Raw genomic sequence first — 25,814 nt, forward strand, 5'->3', positions numbered from 1 at the left:
CCAACACTGAGGCAGAGGCAGGTAGATCTCTGTGAGTTGAGGCTAGCCTGGTCTACATGAGGAGTTCCAGTTCAGTCAAGGCTACATGGTAAGATTCTGTCTCAAATAAATAAGCAGATTAGTGCATATTTTGCAACTAAGTGCCAGAAGTCATACACAGTGGTCCCACTGAGGTACAATCAGCTTGGTAGAAAAAACAAGTGACAGCAGCCCCAAATATTGACTGAAAAATTATCATTGTGGAGATTATGATCAATATACAATGTTCTTTTCCTTAAATAACCATGGTTTATATTCCTCCTTTTATTCATGTTATTATTTATAAATATTTATATTCTTTTATTAGTAACTATATATTTATTTGTAGCATACATCTACTTACAGCAAAGACTTCCCTATACTAAGTGTCCATTTGTGAAGCTGCTGGCTCCAGTGGCATTGATCCACTCCCACTGTCCTACAGCCAAACTCCCCTACTGGACTCCTTTCATCTCTTACATGGAAACTATGACCCATGAGCACTAACTTTTCAGGTTCTACACTGTCTGTCTCTAGGTTCCCTTTAATTGTGGATCAGAAAAAGATCATAGCCATAATTCTAAATTTGTTTCTGTTTTTCTGGAAGGAGACTCAGAACTCAATACAGCTGCAGGAATTCATAACCCTGCTGGTCAACGTCTGCATTTCCTGCCCTTACCCTTCTATTTAGTTACCTTTTCTCAGATAGAGACAGATGAAGAAAACATGTTCGTGAAGACAAGGATCAGAGCTCACAGATAATGGAAACAGCAACTCACTATCTCATTTATTCAGTAAGTCTTCTCTGCACATTTAGAATGCTTTCAGATACTATTTGCATTACCAATTCACCTAAGAAATTTTTTGAAGATTTTTTTTCTGGTTAAGTGTTCTTTTCCATGCAATTAACTGAGCAGAGAATGAAAGTAATACTTGAGCCAGGCAGTAGTGATGCAGAGCTTTAATTCCAGCACTTGGGAGGCATAGGTAGGCAAATCTCTGTGAGGTTGAGGCCAGTCTGGTCTACAGAGTGAGTTCCAGAACAGCCAAGGCTACACAGACAAACCCTGTCTCAAAAAACAAAAACAAACAAACAAAAAGTACTACTCTAAAGCTGGACATGGAAGCCTATGCTTTTATTCCCAGCACTCAAAAGGTAGAGGCTTGAGATCTCTATGTCCATGAGTTCCAGGACTACACAGCAAGTTACAGGCCAGACAGAGTTATATACTAAGATTCTGTCTCAAAAAACAAATAACAAACAAAAATATACTTGGTGTATTTGCAGCAACAGACTTGGAAGAGCTGTTTACATCCCCCTCTGTTCTACCACAGAGGCTAAGAGGTAGTCTAAACTGTTCTAGCGCCCTCAGAGGCTTGTCTGCCCTTTACTAACATGGAAATTGGGGAAAAGGTAGTTTTGACACCATCCTGAGAACATTCCTGGCACAGCCCAAAGTATCTCTAAACACAGACAGCTGGAGCCTTGAGATGGGACCTTGGCCCCTTTCTCCTTGAAAAATATTCCTGTATATGTGATTGATTGTTTGGATTTTTCAAATAAGATCTTACTTTATAGACCACCTTGGTCTTGAACTGTTCACCCTCCTCCTCTAGGCTCTCCTAGTGCTGGGACAGAGGTGGGCACCAACCCATGCAGCCTCCTTCCTGATATTTCATATTGACTTAAGCCCAAGTCATACTCATTTGCTTGAGGTCTTGTCTCTTCACTTTCAAAGAAGAGAGTCTGTATGACATGACAATAAACCTTCTGGTCTTCTCACACCTCAGAACATCAACTTCTGCTCACACTCCTTCTCATCTCTGTGGCCCTGGATTCCAGAGACTGGACCAATAATGCTCCCTATTCATTCTACCTACCTGTCCTTTTATGACATTCATAACATGGCAATGCCCAATGTGACCTTCCCCAAAGACAGAAAATGAGTACACTGGCAAAAGCTGTCTCTGGAGAATGGGAGAATGCCACACCCTCTGTGGTTCTCTGCCTAAGTAGATGAAGGTGTCAGGGATAAATGAAGATCTACATGGAGAGGCAGAGGCCAGAGAGATACTTGTGTTCCTCCACCTCACCATGTCCTAGGTACTGGCAAAGAATAAGTCTCTCGTTCTTCTTTGAGGGGCCAAGAGAATAAACAGACAAGATATAAGACTATCATCAGTCCAGAAAGCATGAAGTTGTCCATAAAGCAGACAAAAATGTGAATGTCACCCCTCATCCATAACCAATAAATGTGTCTGTGTGCTGTCCAGAAGTGATCACAAATTATATATCATATGTGGTCCAGTGTGCCACCTAATACAAGTGTTGACAGTGGACAAGTCAAATGTTATACATCATTTTACACGTGAAACAAAGACTATACATTGACTGTACTTGACACAAACCTAGACATACCTGGGAGAGAGAATCTCAACTGAGGAACAGTACCCATCAGACTGGCCTGTGAAGATGTGTGTGTATTGGGAGTGAGAGGGTTGACTGCTAATTAATTTAAGACCTAGGACACTATGGGTTGTACCATTTCTGAAGAAGTGAGCATAGGCTGTTTAAGAAATGTAGCTGAGCAAGCCAGTAAGCCGAGCCCCTCCAATAATCTCTGCTTTAGTTCCTGCCTCAAGTTCTTGCTGTAGTTGCCTTTGATGGACTATAATCTACAAACCAGAAAACCTTCCTACCCCAAATTGCTGCTCTAAGTATTGGTGTTTATCATAGCAACAAAGAAATGACCAAAACAATAGCCAAATTTACTTTTGCTCATGATCACCAAGTGTACAGATTTTACTTCCTGTGTATGTGTACGCAACAGAGAGGTTGTGTATGTACACACACATTCACATAATCACATATTTACAAGCTATGTGTTTTTTTCAAATATATCTATTCTATTAGATGCACTCTGTAGTATAATTAGTTGCTGCATTTATGTGACCTACATCCCTATATTATACATACACAGATCTAAGACAAATCTCAACAGAAAGCACAATTCCTACACAGTAAGCTTGTTATTCTAGAAGACTTTGAACATGGTGACTGCCCTGCCCTCCATCACTCCTAATCCCATGAGTGGTCACGCACCGTAAGACGCAGCAGAGCACCATGAGGTGAGTGGGCACATTGGCGGGGTTGAGCATGGCTGGGGTATCAGACCTCATGCAGGCCAGGAAGGCCCTCATCCGGCGGTTCTTGTCTTCCACCGCCTTGCCCAGCCAAAGCCTCTTCAGGTTGGGGCAGGTCCACTCCCGGAAGGCCAGAGCTTCCACTAGTTCCGGGGTCTGAGGAGACTTCCCCTTGTAAGCTGCCCATTCCTTAATGATCACTGGTGAGACTGTAGAGGAAAAACACAAAGAGGCTCATTACAGCTTGCTCATTGGCCCTCCAGCCTGCACAAAAACAACCTGCTCTAGCACCGGGCCTCCCTCACAGAGAATGAGGCATTCTTTCCTTAGCAAGCTTCTAAGCATAGGGCCTGTATCTGTCTGACCCTCTATTATGTGATTAACAGCTCACTTAAGATCTTCAGTCAGGCCACACATAAACTTCCCAGACAGATCAAGACTTGATTTCTTCACTTGCTGAATGTATATATCACAGATGTTAGACTTGTTGCTACTTTAAATCTATTAAGAATTTTAATGCTATCAATGGGTATAATATACAGAAATATGGGATTCTCTGTTATGTCAACATTTTAACCCAAATTATACACTCTCTTTTTCTCTAGAAATACTTCCACAAGTCAGACTAGAGAAGCCATTTACATTTTGTAACAGCTTTACTTAAGGATTTCCTATTTGAACAGGTAGTAAGCACTACAAGGTAGCCAGTATGACCATGTAGAAGTAACATTCCAACTTCCAAATCCCAGACGGTAGCAGAATATAGCAATTATCTTCAGCAGGGCTTAGGACTGTACAAAATTCTCCAAACTTTCATTTTGAAAGAGGCAAATTGTTCTACATACACGTAACAGATTATAACCTCACATCCAGGGTTTCATCCCTGCTGGAGTCCATTCTTACACACACAGAAACATGGCATAGTCCACAGTCTTCAAAGACATCAAGGGAAAGCTACAAGAGTGGCAAAAGAAAGACAATCCAACCTGCAGTTGGAAGCTGTAAATCCTCAGCTCCACTGAGATAACAATCTGATGATGAGATCTGGTTGTGTGTTTCACAAGCAATAAGCAGCGAAAAACAGAAACAGAGCAGGCCTGTACGCAAGACTCCATCTGGCATGAAAACCAGGATGGGGCTAAGAATAGCCTATCCAAATGACCTTTACCAAGATTCATTTTCCCTAATGAAATACCTAAGCTGTGGAGATTCACAAGACTCCAAAATGGTGGGAGAATCACTCAAGTAACTGGCTGAACTCCAGTTCCACTCTAAATATAGTTGGGTGATATAATAATCTCTTCAAATATAATGAAAACTGCCAAGGATTAGGTACTGGGAGACACAATATATCAGTAACAGAAAAAAAAAATATGCTTTAACACATTTCAATGACAACACATAACAGTGTCACATACAGGGAATGTCAGAGGCACACTTTTAGTGAGAGTTCCAGGCATCCCCCCCACCCCCCCACCCCGCGGTATGCAGGCCAGCGGGTCAAGCAGGAATACAAGTGCAGACAGTCATTGAAAATTTCCCTTTTACAACAAGTACTGCTGTCATGAGGCAAATTCCTTCATTCACATTTCTTGGATTCTTAGATGGAAATATAAGTATTAACACATTTAAGAATATCTAATACTGAATAGTGTGAGGACAGCTGAGACAACTTAAAATGACAGTTTAACAACTCAGAACGGACACTCGTGTATATATCAACATATACTTTTTGTTTTTATTGAGTATTTTAGGAGTCAAGAGAACCAGTAAAACTGCCATCAGCAAGTAGGACCTGTCCGTGGACGCACAATCTAAGGCAGCACCATATCCCACCTGGTTCCCACTGAGCTCCAGCACAGCTTGGCTTCCAGAAGCTTCCCCAGCTGTGCCAGTACCAGAACATGTACCTCCACCCCCACAAACAGCCATCCTAGAAGTCCACTCCTCTCCCTGTCTCCTCCCCCCTGTGTCCACCACAAAGGATACCCAGTACTGAGAGGAAAAGACAGGCAAGGGCCTTTCAAACTGAGCTTCTGGCCTAATTCCTGTGACGATGTTCATTTGTTCATTCGTGTGCACTCTCTTCTCCCACTCAGCCCCCCATCCATACACACACCACACAAAATCCACAAACACACCCTGCTCACAGTATGCATTCCAGTGCATCATAAAAGACAGATCTCCTGTGTTTAGTCTTTCGGGGTTTTCACAAGAGAGGCATTCTAATTCACCTATCTTTGCCATATTCTCTCCCTTTCCCTCAGCTGTTTTTAGACCATCTTTAATCGTTTTTTAGCACACACTGTGTTTTATTTGTTTTGGGGACCAGATCTCAGTAGGTACATGTCTTAGTAACAAGCAATTTATTCGACGGGGTTGTCTATGCATTCTAGGCACTGCCTGCTTGGTGCCCAAAGAAACAGTTCCTCCAACCTCAGAACCAACGGCTTTCTGCCCTAGTGCTTGGAGGGCAAGGAGTGTCCTGAATTTGCCTCATCTAATGCTTTATTATGGACCCTATACTTTGGGGATCCCATGGGTACAGCTGCAGAAAGGATGGGTGAGGCTTATGCACCCCCATAGCACTAAGTATTTGGTCGTCCACCTGTAATGCTAATGATAAGCACAGTTCAAACTTAACAGGTGTAATAAACATACAAAAGGCCGCAGTGCTCAGCATTTCTTTTATTTTCCCCAGATGCTCAGCTGTTTTTAAACGATTTAGTATTTGGAGACCTTTTGAGTACATCACAACTCAATAGCTGTGCAATTGCTGGCCAATCACTAAACACATCTAGTAGGTACTGAATATGGGAGGCAGAGGTGGGACAAAAGACAGTTGTGGCAACAAGTGCAGTTGCGAATGCCTTTGCTTTTCAGTCCTGGCCTGGTTCCAGGGCTAAGAAAAAGGGCTGAAACCCTGCTATGCAACAATTTTTAACATAAAATACACCTAGGATTCTCATCATGAAGGGAAAACTGTATATCATAGCTTATAATATTTGTTCAATTTATGATTATACTTACATTAATTGATTAGAATTAAATTTGTAAATTTTAACATAACCTTTTATTATTCTTTTGAGAATTGCATACAACGTATTTTTAGGAAATTTACCCACTACTACTCCTACATCTACCTCTCTTCATAAATTCATTTAAAATAACAGATTAAAGAGAGTGACAGGAGCAGGGTCGCCAGGGTGGCACTGTCTGGCCTGGAGTGTGGCTTAGAGGCAGGAGCAGGGTCGCCAGGGTGGCACTGTCTGGCCTGGAGTGTGGATTAGAGGCAGGAGCAGGGTCGCCAGGGTGGCACTGTGTGGCCTGGAGTGTGGCTTAGAGGCAGGAGCAGGGTCGCCAGGGTGGCACTGTCTGGCCTGGAGTGTGGCTTAGAGGCAGGAGCAGGGTCGCCAGGGTGGCACTGTCTGGCCTGGAGTGTGGCTTAGAGGCAGGAGCAGGGTCGCCAGGGTGGCACTGTCTGGCCTGGAGTGTGGCTTAGAGGCAGGAGCAGGGTCGCCAGGGTGGCCCTGTCTGGCCTGGAGTGTGGCTTAGAGGCAGGAGCAGGGTCGCCAGGGTGGCACTGTCTGGCCTGGAGTGTGGATTAGAGGCAGGAGCAGGGTCGCCAGGGTGGCACTGTCTGGCCTGGAGTGTGGATTAGAGGCAGGAGCAGGGTCGCCAGGGTGGCACTGTCTGGCCTGGAGTGTGGCTTAGAGGCAGGAGCAGGGTCGCCAGGGTGGCACTGTGTGGCCTGGAGTGTGGATTAGAGGTAGGAGCAGGGCTGCCAGGGTGGCACTGTCTGGCCTGGATGTGGCTTAGAGGCAGGAGCAGGGTCGCCAGGGTGGCACTGTGTGGCCTGGAGTGTGGCTTAGAGGCAGGAGCAGGGTCGCCAGGGTGGCACTGTCTGGCCTGGATGTGGCTTAGAGGCAGGAGCAGGGTCGCCAGGGTGGCACTGTGTGGCCTGGAGTGTGGCTTAGAGGCAGGAGCAGGGTCGCCAGGGTGGCACTGTGTGGCCTGGAGTGTGGCTTAGAGGCAGGAGCAGGGTCGCCAGGGTGGCACTGTCTGGCCTGGAGTGTGGATTAGAGGCAGGAGCAGGGTCGCCAGGGTGGCACTGTGTGGCCTGGAGTGTGGCTTAGAGGTAGGAGCAGGGTCGCCAGGGTGGCACTGTCTGGCCTGGAGTGTGGCTTAGAGGTAGGAGCAGGGTCGCCAGGGTGGCACTGTGTGGCCTGGAGTGTGGCTTAGAGGTAGGAGCAGGGTCGCCAGGGTGGCACTGTCTGGCCTGGAGTGTGGCTTAGAGGCAGGAGCAGGGTCGCCAGGGTGGCACTGTCTGGCCTGGAGTGTGGATTAGAGGTAGGAGCAGGGTCGCCAGGGTGGCACTGTCTGGCCTGGAGTGTGGCTTAGAGGTAGGAGCAGGGTCGCCAGGGTGGCACTGTCTGGCCTGGAGTGTGGCTTAGAGGCAGGAGCAGGGTCGCCAGGGTGGCACTGTCTGGCCTGGAGTGTGGCTTAGAGGCAGGAGCAGGGTCGCCAGGGTGGCACTGTCTGGCCTGGAGTGTGGATTAGAGGCAGGACCGTGCAGGAAGTCATGCTCATGGTGTTCTTTCATGACAGAGGGACAGTGCCCAAGAGACCACGCAGCTGAAGAACTATCATCTGTCATCTCAACAGACATTAATGTCATCTTTCCTACTCTAAACCCATGCTTTACCTTAGCACAAACCAGTTCTAGGACACCAAGTGTTTATGGGATTAGAAGCTCAATTATAATACACTTACCTTACAGAAAGCATACCCTCAAATACAATTTGGGGCCATAAAACACTGCCCTACTCAAGCTGTCAATAAAAATCCAGTGTTTGCCATCAGACATTAATCATGTCCTTATATCATGCCGACTATGCAACACCTAAAGACTTTGGGCATCTACCACCAAGCCAAGAACAGTAAGCACGGTTCATTTCATACAGGAGTTTCTACTGGCTGGTAATGTCACAGAAGTACCATTTCAGGGGCAGGGGCAGCATGCCACACCACCTTTACAAGGGAGAGAAAGAAGCAACAAAAGGAGCAGTTTCCTAAACTTGTGACCTGTGCATATGCGCATGTGCCCTGGGGAGAAGCTGCCCAGGGGACTTGATGTAAACAACTTCAGCTCAGGACAGAAAGAAAAACTGGACACTATGACATCTGTTCTTTCCTCCTCATGGATGCTGCCCAGGACCAGTGAGTGGAAGGCAGAGAGGAGCAGGGCACTCTAGCTCCTTCCTCTGAGCACCGCCACAATCCTCACGGGGGTAGAAACTAAGAGACTTTTCTTCAAACTGATTTCTGGAGCTGGCACTACCCACAGAGAGAAGATGCTCAGTGGGCTACAGCACACCGGCAGGCACACTAGCAAAGACAAGTAGACGAGTGCTGCCCATTTCTTCTCCTTGGGTATGCAGCACCTGGCATTTTAGAAACTCAAAAAGTCAAGGACTAGGAAATAAGAATCAATTCAAAAGAGTCATACCACAGACTGGTGGTGGTGCTGGTCATGTGCTGGTTAATCTAAATCTGTGGGCTAGCACTAGAAAGCAGTACGGAATAAAGAGACTCAGAGGGATCTGTAAACAGCCTTCACAGAAGCCACGGGAATGACTGGGTGATGGGGCACGCAGGCCTATAATCTCATACTTGGGGCTGAGGCAGGAAAATGATTAAGTTCAAGGCCAGCTTGGGCTACACAGCAGGATTCTTTCTCAGTAAAAACAAAACAAATAAAACTAGATGGACACAAAAACTATCTCTAATTCTGAAATGTATCAAAATATTTTCATGTTTTCCGGCCCCAGCATTTAACCTCCTGGATACTAGGATTACAGGTATGCACTTAATGTCCCCACATCCTCCTCCAGAATCTTTCTTTTTTTCCTTTCTGCTTGGTAGTTCTGGGGCTGAAACCTGGGTTTGGGCACATTGGGCAAGTGTTCTATCACTACTGCTAAGCTACACTGTCCCTGCCTCCACATTTATCCTTTAATAAGCCTAGTTCCTTTATGTCATTTGGAGATATTAGGGAAGATTTCATATTTCAGGAAACATGAAGAAGAAATCAATGGTCAATTGTATAAAATGGAATGTGGTTTCTGCTCTGTCTTATTTGAGTCAAGGTCTCATTATATAGCCCAGGCTGGCCAGGAATTTACTAAGGAAGCCCCACTTTATGACTCAGTTCCTGCTGCTACTTAGGCAACAGAAACAGGCTCCACAGGGGCACTGTGTCTATCCTCAGTGCGGAGGACACACACACACACACACACACACACACACACACACACGGGTTACTGTCTACATAAAAGAACACTTTCTTTAACTTCTTCCACCAACAGGGAACAGAAGCTCATTGAAAAACTTGCAATCAGCAAAGGTTCTTAAGTTTGTTAAAGAATGAACTAAGTCACCCCAAACTCGATGAATGCACCACTTTTGGGTTACAACCCCAGACCTCCCTGGAGAATTTCTCTTTTTGTTTTTAAATTTTAAAAAGTGTGTTGTGTGTGTCCCCATCCAAACAAGTAATGGTCAGAGAGCAAACCTTCAGGAGACAATTGTGTGTGTGTGTCCCCGTCCGTCCCCATCTATCTGTCCATCCATTCATCCAAACACGTAATGGTCAGAGAACAACTCTCAGGCATCAATTCTCTCCTTCCACTGTGTGGACTCCAGGAATCAGACTTCAAGCTTCCTTACCTGTGAACATTTCACTGGCTTGCTTTCTGGTCAATTTCTTAAAAGCTACATTACAGAGTTGAGGCATAAATGGAAACAAACAGGAAGAAACTAACAGGACAAAGCAATGACTTTTAAAAGGCTGGTGTGATTTTTTTCTTCTTTCATCTTCATTTTTTGCAGTGCTAGGATTAAACTCAGGGCCTCACACATGCTAGGCAAGTGTTCTTCCATTCAGTCACACTCAAGTCAAGGCTGAGATGTATAAAGTGACTGATTATCCCAGTTTAAGTTAATTTTAGGTAAGTGAACCTTAAGCAAAACACTCAAAGACTAAGAATAAATTATGAACATGTCTGCATGCCTTAATCACGGGACTATATTTATAAATAGGTATATGGGTATAGTTCTAAATCTAATGAGAACGTTTTAAATAAGGCATAGGATTTATTTATATACTTTGGATAGTTCTCTCTGCTACTAAGGCCATTTGCAAATTTTTATTGTCATGGTGACCACTGACAGGAATTTATTCCTGTACATTCCTGAGGGTACATTGCACCAGCTGGAGTCCACCCACAAGGGTCGTACCATGGAAAGAACCATGCTACAAGGACTTGCTCTTATGGGACACTTTCTGTGATATGGCTCTCCTTCCACTTATCAGTAATATCATGTACCCCACAGGTCATTCATGAGTGGAAACAAGTTAGAGTGTCATGCCAACAAGACTGAAACGCAGTCATGGTTTCACTACATAAGCAAATAAGCACTCCTGAGTAGCCTTGCTAGGTGCTTCCTGACAGCACAATGCCTTACTGTCCTGGCTCCTTCAGAGCCCTGGGAAGTGGCAGCAGTCACCAGACACTAAAATATACAGCCAGCAATTAGCTATTACAGATAATGAAGTCCCAGCTGATGCTCAGGGCAGAGTCGGTACTCAGTTGAGTGAAACTTAACAGACAGGCTGTAAAAGAGACACTTCCAAGCACAGTGGGAGACTGTGCCAGCCAGGCACACACTAAGTTCTCATGCAGTTTGAACAAGAAGATTCAGACTCAAAGTGTTCAGGTGATAAGGACAAAAATGTCTCTGTTGAGGCCTGGGAATCCAATTAGACTACTCTTTGGTGGGAAGGAATTGCTGCCATAGACAGTGTTTTCTTTTACTTTGGGTTTTAGAGAAAGGGCTTCACTATATACTACTAGTTGGTCTGAAACTTAGATAGGCCAGGTTGGCTGCATACTTGAGGACTCTTCCTACTTCTGCCCAAGTGCTAGGATTATAGATAGGTGTCACCACACTGGGCCTATAAAAATATTTTTTTAAAGACTTGTTTTTTAAAAAAAAAATGCAATTAGAGCTTTTGGGGAGAGGCTGGAGAGATGGCTCAGCAGTTAGGAGCACTGGCTGCTCTTCCAGAGAGAATCCTGGTTCAATTCCCAGCAACCACATGGCAGCTTATGGCTGTCTATAACTCCAATTCCAGGAGAGCTGGCCTCCTCACACAGCCATATATCGTAGGCAAAGCACCAATGAACATAAAAATAAATAAATCTTTAAAAATAAGATTTGTCCACCTACCCTCTTCCCCTCTCTTCTCCTGTGAATTAACTGACAGATGAAAATATGAAATCTTTTCCATTTTATGAGTTCCCCATAGAAGTCTAGATTCCAAACTGGTGGCTCATAAAAAACTCACCTCATATTTATAATACTAAAAAAATCCTTCAATATTAAACCCTAAAGATCAAAGTAACTATCATTTCCACTCAGAAAGTCTATTTATGTTTGCACAGAAATAATACATTTCTCCAAACATCTGAAATTCTAGAGGTTTCATTAGCTAATTGCAGAGACCCTTTCTTTACCATACGCAGGCCTCATCTGACTTGGTAGGATACACACAGCTATCCCACATCATAACTTTCTACACAGCAGCAGCACTGACCCCAAACCTTGAAGGACCGACCCTCTTACTCCTACACAAAGGTTAAAAACAAAGAGCACAAACATGAGGAGGGGGTGCCCCACTACTGAGCCTTCAAAGAACCTCAGTAATTATACGCTCTCTTACCCAGGGATTTTAATTTCCTAATAGACTAAAAGACTCGTATATTCACCTCAATAAATCTTAACCATGCATTGGTATCATTCATTCATTCTCTCTTTTTTTTTAAGACGAGGTTTCTCTGTGTAGCCCTGTGTACCTCTGCCTTTGCTGGAATTAAAGACACACGCACCACTACCACACGGCAATCATTCACCTGTCAGACACTTCTGCAGAAGTCACACACTCAGCAGCAATGAAACATGCTTATGCAACTGATCTCAAACACCTGCCACCTAAGGACAGGGGCACAGCTGACAAGAGGCTGTCTCACTGCTGTGTGAGAAAGGCCCTTCGCTCCAAGGCCTACCTGGCTGGGCCTACTCTTTGGCAAACTGGTTCTTGGTTCCTTTTCCCAAACCAAGCCCAGACACCTTGCCATTCCCAGCTCCTCCTATCCGTTCCATGAACACTGGCTCCACATTTACACTTCCGTCTCTACTCTCTAGAGATCCTTCCTAGTAGGGAAAAACGTCAAAGTATTTAATTTTCCATCTTCGTAAAGGAAGAAGGGAAAAGGCAGCCTCAGTCATGTCCTAAGTCAGGGCCTTTCTGCCATCTTAGTTGTGTCTGAAGAGAAGATATTAGGAATAGTTTGCCACCTCCATCCGTGTACATTCTCCCATGTTCCTTTCTCTCTCAAATAGGCCAGCAGCCTGCACATCTGAGGTACCTGCATGAGTCACTTCATATTTTCTTACCCAATCTTTTTTTCCTTGATGGCTCATGCCATGGGGTTTCCAAGACTGCTTGGAGCAAGGTTAGAGGCAGATAGATAGGCATCTCTAAGGAAAAGGCTTGTGTGGCACTAACACCCCCATTCTCATGTACTTTGCACATCAGCTCTGCAAAAACTTGTCCTTGCTGCCTGCAGACATGCAGCAGGGCATAAGAGGTCAACATTTCTCCCTGAGTGCCTCTGGCATGGCAGCACACATGACAGTAAGGGGAAGAAGTCAGTTACACCAGTTTTCTCGGATGGCATAATGATTACTGGAAACTCTTCAAAGAGTAGCCTTGTTTTTAAAAACATAAGCAAATAAACAAAAGAACATCTACTGAGAAAGCAATCCAGACCTTTGGAGCTGATGACAAAGGGCTGCACACAGACCCTAGCCTTTTGGCACATAAGGGTAGAGAGTAGAAGGGCTGGCATCACATCCGCCAGCTACAAGAAAGGTTTAAGAAAGCACTTTAAAAATATTACTGATCATAACTTTGGCACAAGAACAACAAAAGAAAAATTTAAGAATCTACTGAATTTAAATCAGGTGTTTTGGTGCATAACCTATCATCCCAGACCTCAGGAGGCTGAGGCAGGAGGGCAGCCTGTGAACTTAGGCCAGATTCTGTAGATTGAGCTTAAAGTTCCCATGCTCAGAACTAGTTAGTCAGGAAGTGACAGCTATACATCACCACCTAGTGAGGCTAACATTTGCTCACCACAGTCAGAGTTACAACCAAAGATCCTTGCTTGAGAGAATAGTCCAGGAATTTATGAATTCACAACATTCTGATTTTAGACTCCATGTTTTAAAGATCATTCTGTACTTCCTAGCACATAGTGAATCTTGTTTTACTGTTTTTTGTTTTTGTTTTCCCAAAACAGGGTTTCTCGGTGTAGCCCTGGCTATCCTGGAACCCACTTTGTAGACCAGGATGTCCTTGAACTTAGAGATCCGCCTGTCTCTGTCCCCCAAGTGCTGGGATTAAAGGAGTGCGCTACCTCTACCCAGCCCATACAGTGGGTTTTGCATTCTTAAATTAGCAAATAAAAATGTTGGAAAGAAAAGGTGGCTTTCCCCAAAACATGAGCCAGGCCTCACAAAGGACAAAGCTTTGGACTTGGACTTTGACCAGCATTCCTAACAGTCCTTTCCAGTGCCCCTCTCCTCATTTAAGTTGATGAGCTCAAGCAGTCATACCCAGGTAAACCGTGGTAGTCCTGAGAAGTCCACTACAGTGGTAGAGCCTTATGAGACCTGCTTTCCATAATTCTGAAGGGCTGGAGAGCACGGATCTGTGCCTCAAGAGCACAGACCAGACACATATGCATCTTGGGTATAAAACACGCTAATTACAGAGATTGATGGCCATTCAAGATGTTTTCAGAGAAATTTCAAGTTTAACACGGAAACCTGCTGTTTTATTCTTTTACCAAATAAACATAATCACTAAAACAGTACCAAGTATGGCTTCTCCTACTGTTCTGAGGGTTCTACCCTGGCCTACCGCCCCAAGAACAGCCCACCTCCTACACAAGGAGGGTGTCAGGCAACTCAGCCATGATTCTTCTAAGGCTTTAGAAAATGCACAAGAGATTACGAGGTACCGAGGGAAACAAACAATGGATTGTTACAGTACATACATTCTGGTGGAAGTCTGTTCTTTCTAAAAGCAAGTCTCTCAGTTTTCTTTCTGCTTTCTGCCAAACTAAACAGGACTCCGTAAACATACTGACGAACTGGCCTATAGAGCAGGGCGGCCGGAGGCAGGTCTTTGTTGGCTTCATCTTCAATAGAAACAGCAATTTTGATTTCACCCTTTGCATGGAAGAAAGCAGAATAATATTGCACATTTTTCATGTTGAATTTACAAGAAACTCACAGCAATATACTGCATCATCTCCATTAATGACATAGCTATTCTATTCCAAGTCAATGGCTTTACAACTTGCCTACAGTGAGATGTTTAGGAGAATTCACTGGCAGTCTGTGGTCCAAATGTATGTCCAGAGACTCTAAATTAATCCTATATTACTTTATCTTTAACCCAAAAACCAAGAACAAACCAAAACCACATAGATGAGCCAAAGTCTTTTAAACATTCTACACAGACAACGCCAGACAACAAATACAGAAGAAAGCATGAAGAATCTACAACTTTTATTCATGGATCAAGATGGTCAGATGTAATAAAATTTGTAATTTTCAATGACCTGAACACAATCCAAGGAATGCAGTATTCTGAAATGAAAGTCATATTTTACCAAGCTTTTCCATAAAATGTTACCACATGTTAAAAATGATCTCCCTAAGAGAACTCTTTTTTAAACATGTCCTCGGTTCCTTCCCAGTGCAGTAAGTGCTTACCAATTGCTTCACCATGGTCGAGGCCACAGACAGCTGATAGGACAGAAAATGAAAGCATTCCATCCCCAGCTCAGGTCCCAACATGGCAAGACCTACATCTGACTCAAGAACATGCCACCAAGAGACAAACAACTGTCGTGTGCAGCAGCTAAGGCTGTTACCAAACTTCTATTGCATGGCATCCCAATACATCAAAATATTCAAGGGATTTTATTTATGTTTATTTGTAACAAAACACACACATGACCTTCAATGCCTATTAAACATGACTTGTAAGTTCTCTTAATAACGATCTTGTATATCTACTCTTTCACACAAATTTAATTTCAAAATCACTTTTGCCCTTATCCTCAGCACTTCCTCTTTGCTACCCAGGGGTTAAACATACTCTACTATATTCATTTAAGGAAGGTTCCTCTTGTAGCGATTATCAACATTACTACGAAGCATCACATGACTGCAAATGTCTCAGCCTTGACAATTGCATACCATGGCTATTCAGCTCACAAGAAATAGTATGCATTTTAGTCTAAACTGTCCCCTATATTGAAATATCCAAAGTAGCATTTTTAAATTAAGAAAAGACAGTTGAGTTTACTGTTCCCAACCCTGGACACTCTGTCAATCTTCCCCAGAAGTTTGTAAGAACAGAAAAAAGCTATAAGTACCATCTGCACTCTTCCATGGACCTACCCAACTGCCCAAGCATCAAGGCTGGCAGCACAGATGCAGACGGTGGCCCGGTGCCTCTTACATCTCAAACAGTCTCACAAGGAAAGAGCGTCATCTCTATACATATTCCTTTGAAAGACGTCTTTTAAAATTTTGGACACTTAACTATACCATAACAAAACTTGCATTTTCATAATTTTGGGTGGTTCTCTAAAATGTTTGTCTTAAGAGCACAATCTGACCACTGCTATTCATGCACGCATATTAAACAGTAAGACGAGACTTGGAGGCAGTGACAACTAAAAAGTAAATGAATTAAGAGTTAATAGCATTAGCTAAATGTTCTCTGTGTTTGGATGAGTTAGGTGGTCAACAGTCCACCTCATGCGAACTGTGAAATAAGAAGGAGTCTTTTGCATTTACGGACTCCATTTTAAAACAAGCCACAAACGGACTGCAGAAAATAGAGGAAGGGGGTGGGGGTGAGGGGGCAGGGCCCATGTAATGAAGAAAACATGTTGATAATGTGATAATAATAAACCAATTCTTTATGACAAATTTGTCACTGAAGTGACTTTTGCCAACACGAAGACCATAAATCACTGAGAAAATTTAGGTACACAGAGATACACTGAGACATAAGATTAAAAAACAATGCAAACTATATGCATATATTTTGCTACACATTTGGTAAGGCACTAATAAGGTAAATTATGACACTATAAAAATGATTTCTAAATATGTACATTTTAACAAAATCCTGTATTGCATTTGGGTGCTATCATTAAAACTGCAGTCAGTGAAGGAGAAGAACAAAGTCAAATGCATTAATTACAATAAGCCATTCAAAAGGAGAGCTGTTATTGCCTAAGGACAAATAATAAAGAAGTGAGATATCACTTATGACATTATGATTAACGTGATATTACAACATAAATATGGTGTAAAAAATTCTTTACTTTTACTAAGAAAAAAAATTATGAGCCACAAAACAACATAATGTTTCATTATTTCACTAGTTTCAAAAAAAACTTGTATTAAATTGAAGAGGAAAGTAACTTGCTTTTAAATTGCATTTAGAGGTACAAATTTTCATCTTTTAGAAAATTTAGAAACAGAAACTACTTTAGAAAAACAATAAAAAGGTTTACAAAAGTTAAAAAGGTTATGCAATACTTGAAGCTACTCCAAGGCCCATGGATAATACCTTCGTCAGGACATGGAAGATGTAGGGGTACATCAGTCCCTTCTTGTGCCTGTGCTCAGCCACTCTCAGCACCTCAGGTGCAACGGGGGGCAAAGGAGGTGTGGTAATGTCCATGTGGTTCCGGGTGGGCATCGACAGGAGGCACGGGATTGGCTGGACAGTGCCCATATGGCTCCCTTTGACTTCAGCTAGCTGGCTTCCCGAAGAGGCAGTGGATGAACCTTCTGCCTACAGAGCAAAGGGCAGAAGTAGAGGAAAGAGTTCATGTCCCGTTCTCATTACCTCAAATATACAAGGCCCTTGTCCACCTAAAATCCACAGAGAGCACAGAGATGACCCCTGCCTGGAGTGGTCAGAGCCAGTGCCAACTGAAAGGCAGGTTGGCCAGGAAACACACTCACCTTTCTCTCTTCAGACTGCCTTATACAGAAAAATGCCACCAACACACACTGTGCCAAGGAGGCCAGCACACATTGCCTCCTGTAGTGTGGGGACTGGAATACTCATCTCAGCAAGCAGCCACAGCTCTCCCGACCCTGGCTCCCTGCACGGAGTTTCCAGCTCTCTGATCATCACTATGTGTTTCTGGCTCTCTGTGCTTCTGTTGTCCTTAAGATCTTGCTAATATTTTACTCACTAGGCAACCAGCACTCAGAGAGACTATGCATTTGACCACTGTTCTATAATCAGTAACTCAAAAAACTGAATTCATACCAGGTCTGACAGGCAAAATTTCCATCTAAAATTTTCTCTAGTCATGAAAAAAGCTCCTATGTAATTATATGGAGGCAAAAGTAAAATAGAATATTAACAGCAACAACGCAGGACACCACAAATCCTCTCTCTAAACCAATGTAATCCCAAAAAAAAAAAAAAAAAAACAATGACTCAGACCTATAAAGGCCACAAATGATAATGTAGTCCTAGGTGGAAAGTGCTCATTCTGTTAACAACGTTTACACACTGCGGGCACGGGCCGTAAAGCCGAACCACGATGGGTTAACTTAGGATGGTACCAGTGCCAGGCAGGGTGCCAGGGAGAAGAGAGACAGAGGCAAGTACCCTGGCATACTCTGAATTGTCTGAAAAACTGCCCAAGAGTAATTATTATTTGTACAATAAACTTTTTTTTTTCCTTGAACAGAATGCTGGAAATAAGAACTGCTTATTGCTTGATTTGGTGTCACCTTAAAACATGTATGGGGCTGGAGAGATGGCTCAGTGGTTAAGAGCATTGCCTGCTCTTCCAAAGGTCCTGAGTTCAATTCCCAGCAACCACATGGTGGCTCACAACCATCTGTAAAGAGGTCTGGCACCCTCTTCTGGCTTTCAGGCATACAGACAGAATATTGTATACATAATAAATAAATAAATATTTTTAAAAAATGTATGTTTTTCTGTTTTGTAATAAATGTCTTAATTACAAGGATATGTAATTGAGTGCTAATTTTACCCTTTAATACATAAGTGCCAGATTTGGTCTCAGAAGAACCAGTAAAAATCCATATGGGCTTTCTATGCTTTCCCTCTTCCGTAGGAATACATGATACAGAGTATTTTGCTAGACTCTTTCATGAACAATACCTCCTCATGAAGTATTTCTGCTCCTTATTTCTAACTAATTCACCATTATTAGTTGACTCAGCGTTTTAAAGGAATTTCTGGTACCCAGATAATCTTGCCTAACCCTTTTGAAGCAGGAGTTTTGCTCTTCCTCAGGAACCACAGGTGGCAGACATAATCTTGCAAATCAAAAAGTATTCCCAGAGGTCACTACTAGCAAACAAAAGTAGGTATGGGAAAAATAGAATTCAGTTTACTCCTACTTTTTTGAGACAATGTTTCACTGTCTAACCCTGGCTGGCCTGGAACTCACAGATCCACCTACCTCTGCCTCCCCAGGGCTGGGATTAAAGACAGCTCCACCACACCCAGCTACTTCTCTACTTTTAACAAACACACTCCAGGTGCTTTCTCAGTCTTCACACAGTCCCTTAAAAAGAGACACAGGAAGGCTCAGGTACCATGTCCTGGAGAGGAAGGGGTGGTCTAGGTGCCATGCTTCCCAAGCAAGCAGACTGGGGCAGTTTAAACAATTCCTTCCCTTCCTGAGCCCTCTGGAAAACATGTGGCTCACCACACACTTCAAAAAGGATTTTCCTTTAACTTGGGGACCAGTGCACATGTGCAATCAGAAACTAAGCAACAGAAGGTGTGGGCTCTATACCTTCACTTGGTCTCCTGGGTCTCCTCGTGTCAGTGGCTCGGCATGGCTTCCTGTCTTCTCCCAGGTAATCTTGTTCCCGCCGATGTGGCTAAACAGAAAAGAACAGAATCAGTGAATACTATGGTCTATACCACCTCACAATGAAAAGAAGGGTTTGATCTAAGTCTGTTGACTCAATAGCGATAGCAATAACTTTTCAGGCCTTATATTTTCCCCATAGTTCTATTTCAAGATTATTTCCTCCTGCTTCAAGGGGAAAAGAGGATATCAGGCACTAAGCCATGAGCAAGAAGTTCAAAGGTGTGCTCACAAGAAGAGTGCTGAGACACAGGCAGGTTGTGGCCCCAAGGCACCTTGACAGTCATCAGGAGAGGAAATCAAGCATCCCACACTTCCAGCAACACCTCTTAGGCAGGAAGAAGTTCAATGGTCTCTGGAATAATTTCTAAGTGTAAGGTAAGAACACTCTTATCCCACCTTTGTGAGGCAGGGAAGGAAAGCGGGGTGTAGGCAGAGGAGATAGTTGAACTCAAGTTCAGAGAACAAGGACAGATTCCCATTTGGAAAACAGCTTGGCAAAGCAGAAAAACAGGGTATGGAAAAGAAAAGGACCTATTTCAAGCAGCACTTGATAAACTGCAGGTGACTCATGAGCTGTCTGCAGCCTCCGAAAACACTTTACTGAGTTTAGACAGTATCTTTAAAATCTGAAATGCAGCAGATGAGATGAGTGGTCTGGGTAAATAAGCATTACTTCATGAATCCTTTGTTCACTTGGGCTGCTCTGGATGCATGGTCCAACATCCATCCTTCATTGGCAGCCCTCTATGCCTGATTACCTCTTTAATGACTACAGTACATGCCATTTCAGGATACTTGCTCGCCTTTCCAACTGATCCATATGGCAAATGGAGAGACTAAATTCATTAATTCTTCTACCCACTAATCAATATAATTTTAGTTTTTTCCAAAAGAGGTAAGGAAAGTGTTCTAAGGACTGTCCCATCCATCATACATCAAGAGTGTTGTTCCACATGGTGACACCCCAGAGTTTCCTTGATCCCACTCACTACATGGCAGGTTCTTCTAGCCAGACTGTAGTCAACAAAAAAAAAAAAAAAAAAGGAAAGGACTTCCATTATATCTAGGTTCCCAGGGTCAGAAAAACCATTGTTTTGTACAATATCACCACTGTGTATAAAAACTCAGTCACGACTAAACACACAGTGATGACCAAAAGGCGAAATGAACACAACCACCTCTAGGAAGTGAAGGGCACATCACTGAAAACCATGGAGAAACAGAGGAGGGTTCTGTCACAGGTCCTCGCCAGTTACTTGTTGAGTGCATATTGTCCAGCTAGGCATCAGTAAATGAGCCGCTGAGAATGCAGAGATGTGACACAGGTGGCATAGGAGGCACAGGGAATGATATATCAATCACTCAGTATACAGTCAATGAACAGACCTTATTTCTTATGTGACAAAAAACAGCAAGTTCTGAATCTGCTCTTAGGCAGAATTACCTGGAATGCTCAATGAACCCACAAGTGTGTATGCAGTGTTCCTGGGGTGCCTGAGGTTACCCCAAAACTGAGTGGCAACAGTAGGAAGGAAAGCTGAAGGGGACTCACTTCTCTGACGGCTCTGCAGTTGAGGTAGAGTTCTATACTACCTAACATCCCAGAGAACCTACATGTGCCTGTCTGGTCATACACATACCATCAAGTTGAAAATACAGTAACACCAAATCCACATCAAGAGGCTATCCATTACTTTACAATGTAAGAAAACAAGGTATATGGCCAGAATAAGAATAAACACTTTGCTTTGAAGAACAGATGTAGTTCAGCATTCTGTAACTCATTTGACACACCTGGTAACACCTTAAACTTATTTTTAGAACCAGATGTCTCACCAACCAGTATTAGCTATCACTGAATCTCATCTATACTCCCATGGAATAAATCTTTGATGATCAAATTCAGGCTCAGAGAAGGAAATCTTCCCTCAGCCCCCAAGAAAAAGGCACTGGACTCAGACCCAGACCTATTATTCCAGACTGCGTCACATACTGTGACAGGACAGTCATCTGCAGATGCAGCTCAATATACATGCAAACCACAGCAAGCAAGCAGTCACTTCCACCTGACTCTGTGGAGACAGTTGCAGAGGGAAAGGCCAGTAAGGCAGGGTAAGCTTTGTAGGCTAGCAGAGAGCTGGTAGGCAGCACAGTACTGGGATACTTAGATCACAAGCGCCTGGTGAAGGTAGCAGTGTATTCTAGACATACACAATCCTATTCCACACAAGGTCTTCCTTCAGAAAATAAGCAGTGTGATGGTAGGACATGGCTCACATTTCCAAGACACCAGTGTCTGTGAGCTCTCTATTGTGATTAGATTAATATGAAACAGTTAGCAGACAGCTAGAACATAGATTCTCTTGTTGTAGAAATAAAGATTAAAGTTATTTTCCCAAAACATAAAATTCTGAATTGCTTCAATGGAAAGACCTCAGAAATGTGTTAAAAGAATCAAAATATAAATGCAAATTCTGGCACATTAGCCCAACCATTGGAAGAAAGCTTATCAGGTGCACACAGCAAGCCATTCTCTCAACCCTGTCCACAATGTCCTTGAACCCCAGAGTAGGGAAACATGAATTCTCTTTGTTAGCCACCAAAAGATGGATGGGTGGGTGGGTGGGTGGACGGACAGACGGATGGATGAATAATAAATTTAAGGTATCTACTTCCTCAAATACTATATCAAGAAGGTGAACAAAACCTTTTAGTAATTCATTAAAAACTAAATTATTGTTTTAGTTTTATATTACTCCAAAAGTTAATTTTTGAACAATGTGACAGTTGCCATTTATTCCAGACATCTTAGTTTATATAATTCATAAACAACTCAGCAACACACACCTCATCCACATTTGAGTGTGCTGGCGTTTGGCAAGAAGAAAACTACATAACCATAGCTAAAAATGCCAAACCAGATTCTGCAAGGGCAAAAAGCAGCCCTGCAGGCCTTTGGACATTGGCACTCATCTTCTTGAGCTCATTTTTCACAGGTTAGATGTGATCCTCTGGGAATTGGGTGCTATTAGAATGTATCCTCTGGGAATTGGGTGCTATTAGAATGGGTAGAGGAGAGCTTATGCAAGAAATACTACCATATTACTAGGATACTGTAACTCAAAATCAACAATACATATTGCACATCCTATTACACTGGACTCTTCTCTCCATGGAAGACATACAACCATGTTCATGAAAACAAAACAAGTCTGTACAAAGTCACAAAACTGAAATGTTCATCTTCTCTGAATAAGAAATTTCATATGCACACTTAAAAACATCAGTAAAAAGTTAGCAATACTTATCAAGTGCACATTATTTATTAAATATAAAGTATTCATACATTATACTTACATGCACAAATATGCTTAAATAATAATATCAAGAAAAGGATAGGAAAAGTATAAAGAAAAGAAAAAAGACAAGCTGTCCCTCATTATTATAAAATACAGTATATGGTAAATGCAGAGAAATAAGGTGTTATGCATTCATAAGCTTTGGCTGGTTACCATCCAGATTGGGAATTGTGCAGGATTCTTTGTATTTTCTAAACTTTTAACTCTACATAATTCTGTCTACTAAAGGTGATAATTAGAAAAATGCATAATGAATAATTTAAAACATCCAAGTTATTTGTCTCCTTTGATTTAAATCTTACAAGCCCAAATAAACCTCTGAAAGCAATAAAAAATAAACACCTCCAATACAGACCCAACTGTAATTCTTAGTCCAAAACTAACTACAAAGGTTCAACAGAAGCCAGGAAAGGAAGAAAAACAGTATCAACCTAAAAAAAATTGCAAATTAAACAAAAAAAGAGAGCACAAAGTATGCTCTGTTGCTATTCTGATGGTGGGGGAATAACTTAGTTAGAAAGTAGAACATTTCTTTTAGGTTTTTTTTTTTTTTCAACTACCTGTCCTGGGCCTAGGCAACTGGCTGGTTCAGTTGCTGCCCTAGGCACAGACAGGCCTGTTCTCCTCCACAAACAATGCATGAGAAAAGAACAAGTCTGTGCAGAAATCACCAATTAAAACTTCTCATCGGCATGCCCATGCAGCCCACCTCTCCTGGTGGCTGAGCTGGGTGGGAAGTGGCCACACACATCACAGAAGACTCCAAGGAGAAGTGAGGCAGCGCCACCTTACCATTCAGTCAACTGGAGAAACCAAAACGCTAGGCAAGCCTTAAACAAATAAAAGCCAAAGAAGGAGTGAAGCATGGGGACTGCTCAGTTCAGGCAGTCAACAAACCTGGCAGCACGGCCTGCCTATCTACCCAGAAGTCAGCTAGAATGATCTGCACCCCGTGGCCTCATGGGTAATGCAGTTCTTTAGGACATCTCTGCAGCACAGTCCCCGCTGACAGTAGTCCACACTTGGCTTCATGCACATAACCAAGCAGCTCTTGTCAGAGTATGGGCAAAAACAAGGGCAAAGATCTGCCAGGAGTGGTCCCACCTGTATTCTACTCTTTTGATTTATCTTTAAAAACAAATATTTGATAGTTTAAAGGTTGTAAGCTACATTTTCACCCCCTCGGGGAAAAGAACCTTCCTTTTACACATTTCCTGATATTAGTGTTACTGCCAATTCATAAGTGTCTTATCTTTTGCCATTTAAGACATTTTACTATTGTGTGTGTGTGTCTACTGTGTGTACACCACAAGTGTGTGGATACCCATGGAGGCCAGAAGAAAGCGTCGGATCCCCTGGCTCTAGAGTTAGAGGTGGTTATGAAACACCTGATATGAGTGCTGGGAACCCCAGTCCTCTAGAAGCTCACCTATAGAGTGGCACTTGATCTGTCCTCTGCTCTCTAGATTTCCTCACATGGTCATCCTGTGGGACCCTACTTGCCATTTGCAGACTGTCCTTCAGCACAGAATACCATCAGAGCATACTTCCTCAACCATTTCCAAGAAGTGCTCAAGCATTTCCTGGGCAAACGAACAGATAACTTCCTTTCCCTCAAGACTCTCCTAAAAGCATAGTGTTGGTCAAGCCCAAATGAAAGGTAAAATCCTGACTTATTTATTATTGCTACTAATAATTTTGTTTCTGTTTTGCTTGAGCTTTTGGAAATAGGATCTCACTCTATATAGCCCAGATTGGCTTGAATCACTATGTAATCCAGGCTGGCCTCAAACCCATAGCAATCTCCAGCCTCAGATTTCCAAGTGCTGGAATTATAGGTGTAAAATACTGCACCTGGTATTGCTTTTATGTTTGGGTACAAAGTCTCATTATGCTACACAGGCTGCCTGAGCACTTAGGCTCACAAGACCATATTGCTTCAGTCTCCTAAATAGTTGGGACAATGACATTACTGACCAGGGTGCCAAGCAACTAAGAGCGCAAGGCTCTGTTTTCATTTGCAGACTTGAGCTGCACATAGCACACTTTACATGCAACTTACTCAACAGTCTACAATCCTCCCTGAGGACTGTGACCCCCACCACCACATTCATAAACCTGCACTGTATCACAGCATCTTCCACAAAGCAGGGCGTGGAGTCCAGGGCTTCAGGAACAGGCAGGCATCCTCCGTCCTCTGCCACTGTCCTCACATTTCTAACACAGTTTCATATTTAGTGTCTTCAATGAGGCAAACCAACTCAAGGAATTAAATTCCTGAGTCACACAACTCAGGTCCAACCTTGACATGAGTCTGTGTATGTAACAAACTTCCTAAAGGACACTTTCTCTACAACAATGGCAGAACAAGAACTGCCGGAATGAGCAGTTCGCATCCCTCTGCAAGAACAAGATGCCCAGGAAATAGTAATTTCTGGGGAAAGATGACAGGAACTTCATGAGAGAGTTCTAAGAACCCGGGAGCAGCCAGCCAGAGTCTTCACAACAGCAAAGAGCTGAAGACAGTCTCCTCCCAACCGGACAGCAGCACTCTTCTCAGTGCCCGTCCTCCACATCCGCTAGTCATCATCTACCCTGTCCAAGTGACTACCTGGACTTGGTTTCTGTAACTCTGCCATTGCGAGGCTCAGAGTCAAAAGCTTTCTTCTTTTGCCTTCTGTGTTTCGCAATCGACAACAAATGATGCCTGTACAGATGCCTTGCTCTTACTGACCCAGTGAAATGTTCCAGAATTCTAGACAAAATTTCTAAGAGCACCTGCCAGCTGCCTTCAGGTTTGATAAGAATTACAGCATACTTGTTTGAAATGCAGATTTCTGGGGTGGCAACCCAAAAATTCTGGTTCAAAAGATCTTATGATCTATCATCCTGGTAAACAATTCAGTTAAAAGTACAAATACTTAAAAAATTCTTAACTTTATTTGGACTTGACACATCCTGTCAATGAATATCAATTTAAAATTTACAAACAAAGTGTGTAAATTCAGTAAACACTGATTCAGGTCAGCAGACATCTGCTTCCATTTTGCAAGTAGACACACCCATGAAAACTTGCATTAATGCTGGGAACTGTACCTCTCAAATGATCCATGCAGTAGTAGCCTGCCCTGGTTGTTTACCTCATGAAGTGGTGCTCACAGTAAGGAGATGGCCTCGCAGGAAAGACACTTAGTCC

The 25,814-nt window shown here is 43.0% G+C and overlaps 1 protein-coding gene across 1 annotated transcript in view; it reads right to left on the reverse strand.

Annotated features, from left to right (window-relative positions):
* The window catches only part of LOC121443230 (constitutive coactivator of PPAR-gamma-like protein 1), an 86,568-nt gene that overhangs the window by 18,058 nt on the left and 42,696 nt on the right, over window positions 1–25,814 (reverse strand). Inside the window, exons 8-11 of the mRNA XM_041644905.1 lie at window positions 19,179–19,266; window positions 16,952–17,179; window positions 14,349–14,523; window positions 3,122–3,371 (exon numbers count right to left, since the gene is read on the reverse strand). Coding sequence (XP_041500839.1) covers window positions 3,122–3,371; window positions 14,349–14,523; window positions 16,952–17,179; window positions 19,179–19,266 — 741 coding nt within the window. The remainder of the gene's footprint in view (window positions 1–3,121; window positions 3,372–14,348; window positions 14,524–16,951; window positions 17,180–19,178; window positions 19,267–25,814) is intronic.

Source organism: Microtus oregoni, unplaced genomic scaffold, assembly GCF_018167655.1.
Source record: "Microtus oregoni isolate MIOR12 unplaced genomic scaffold, Mior012 000103F_ref0000194, whole genome shotgun sequence".
NCBI classification, from domain to species: Eukaryota; Metazoa; Chordata; class Mammalia; order Rodentia; family Cricetidae; genus Microtus; species Microtus oregoni.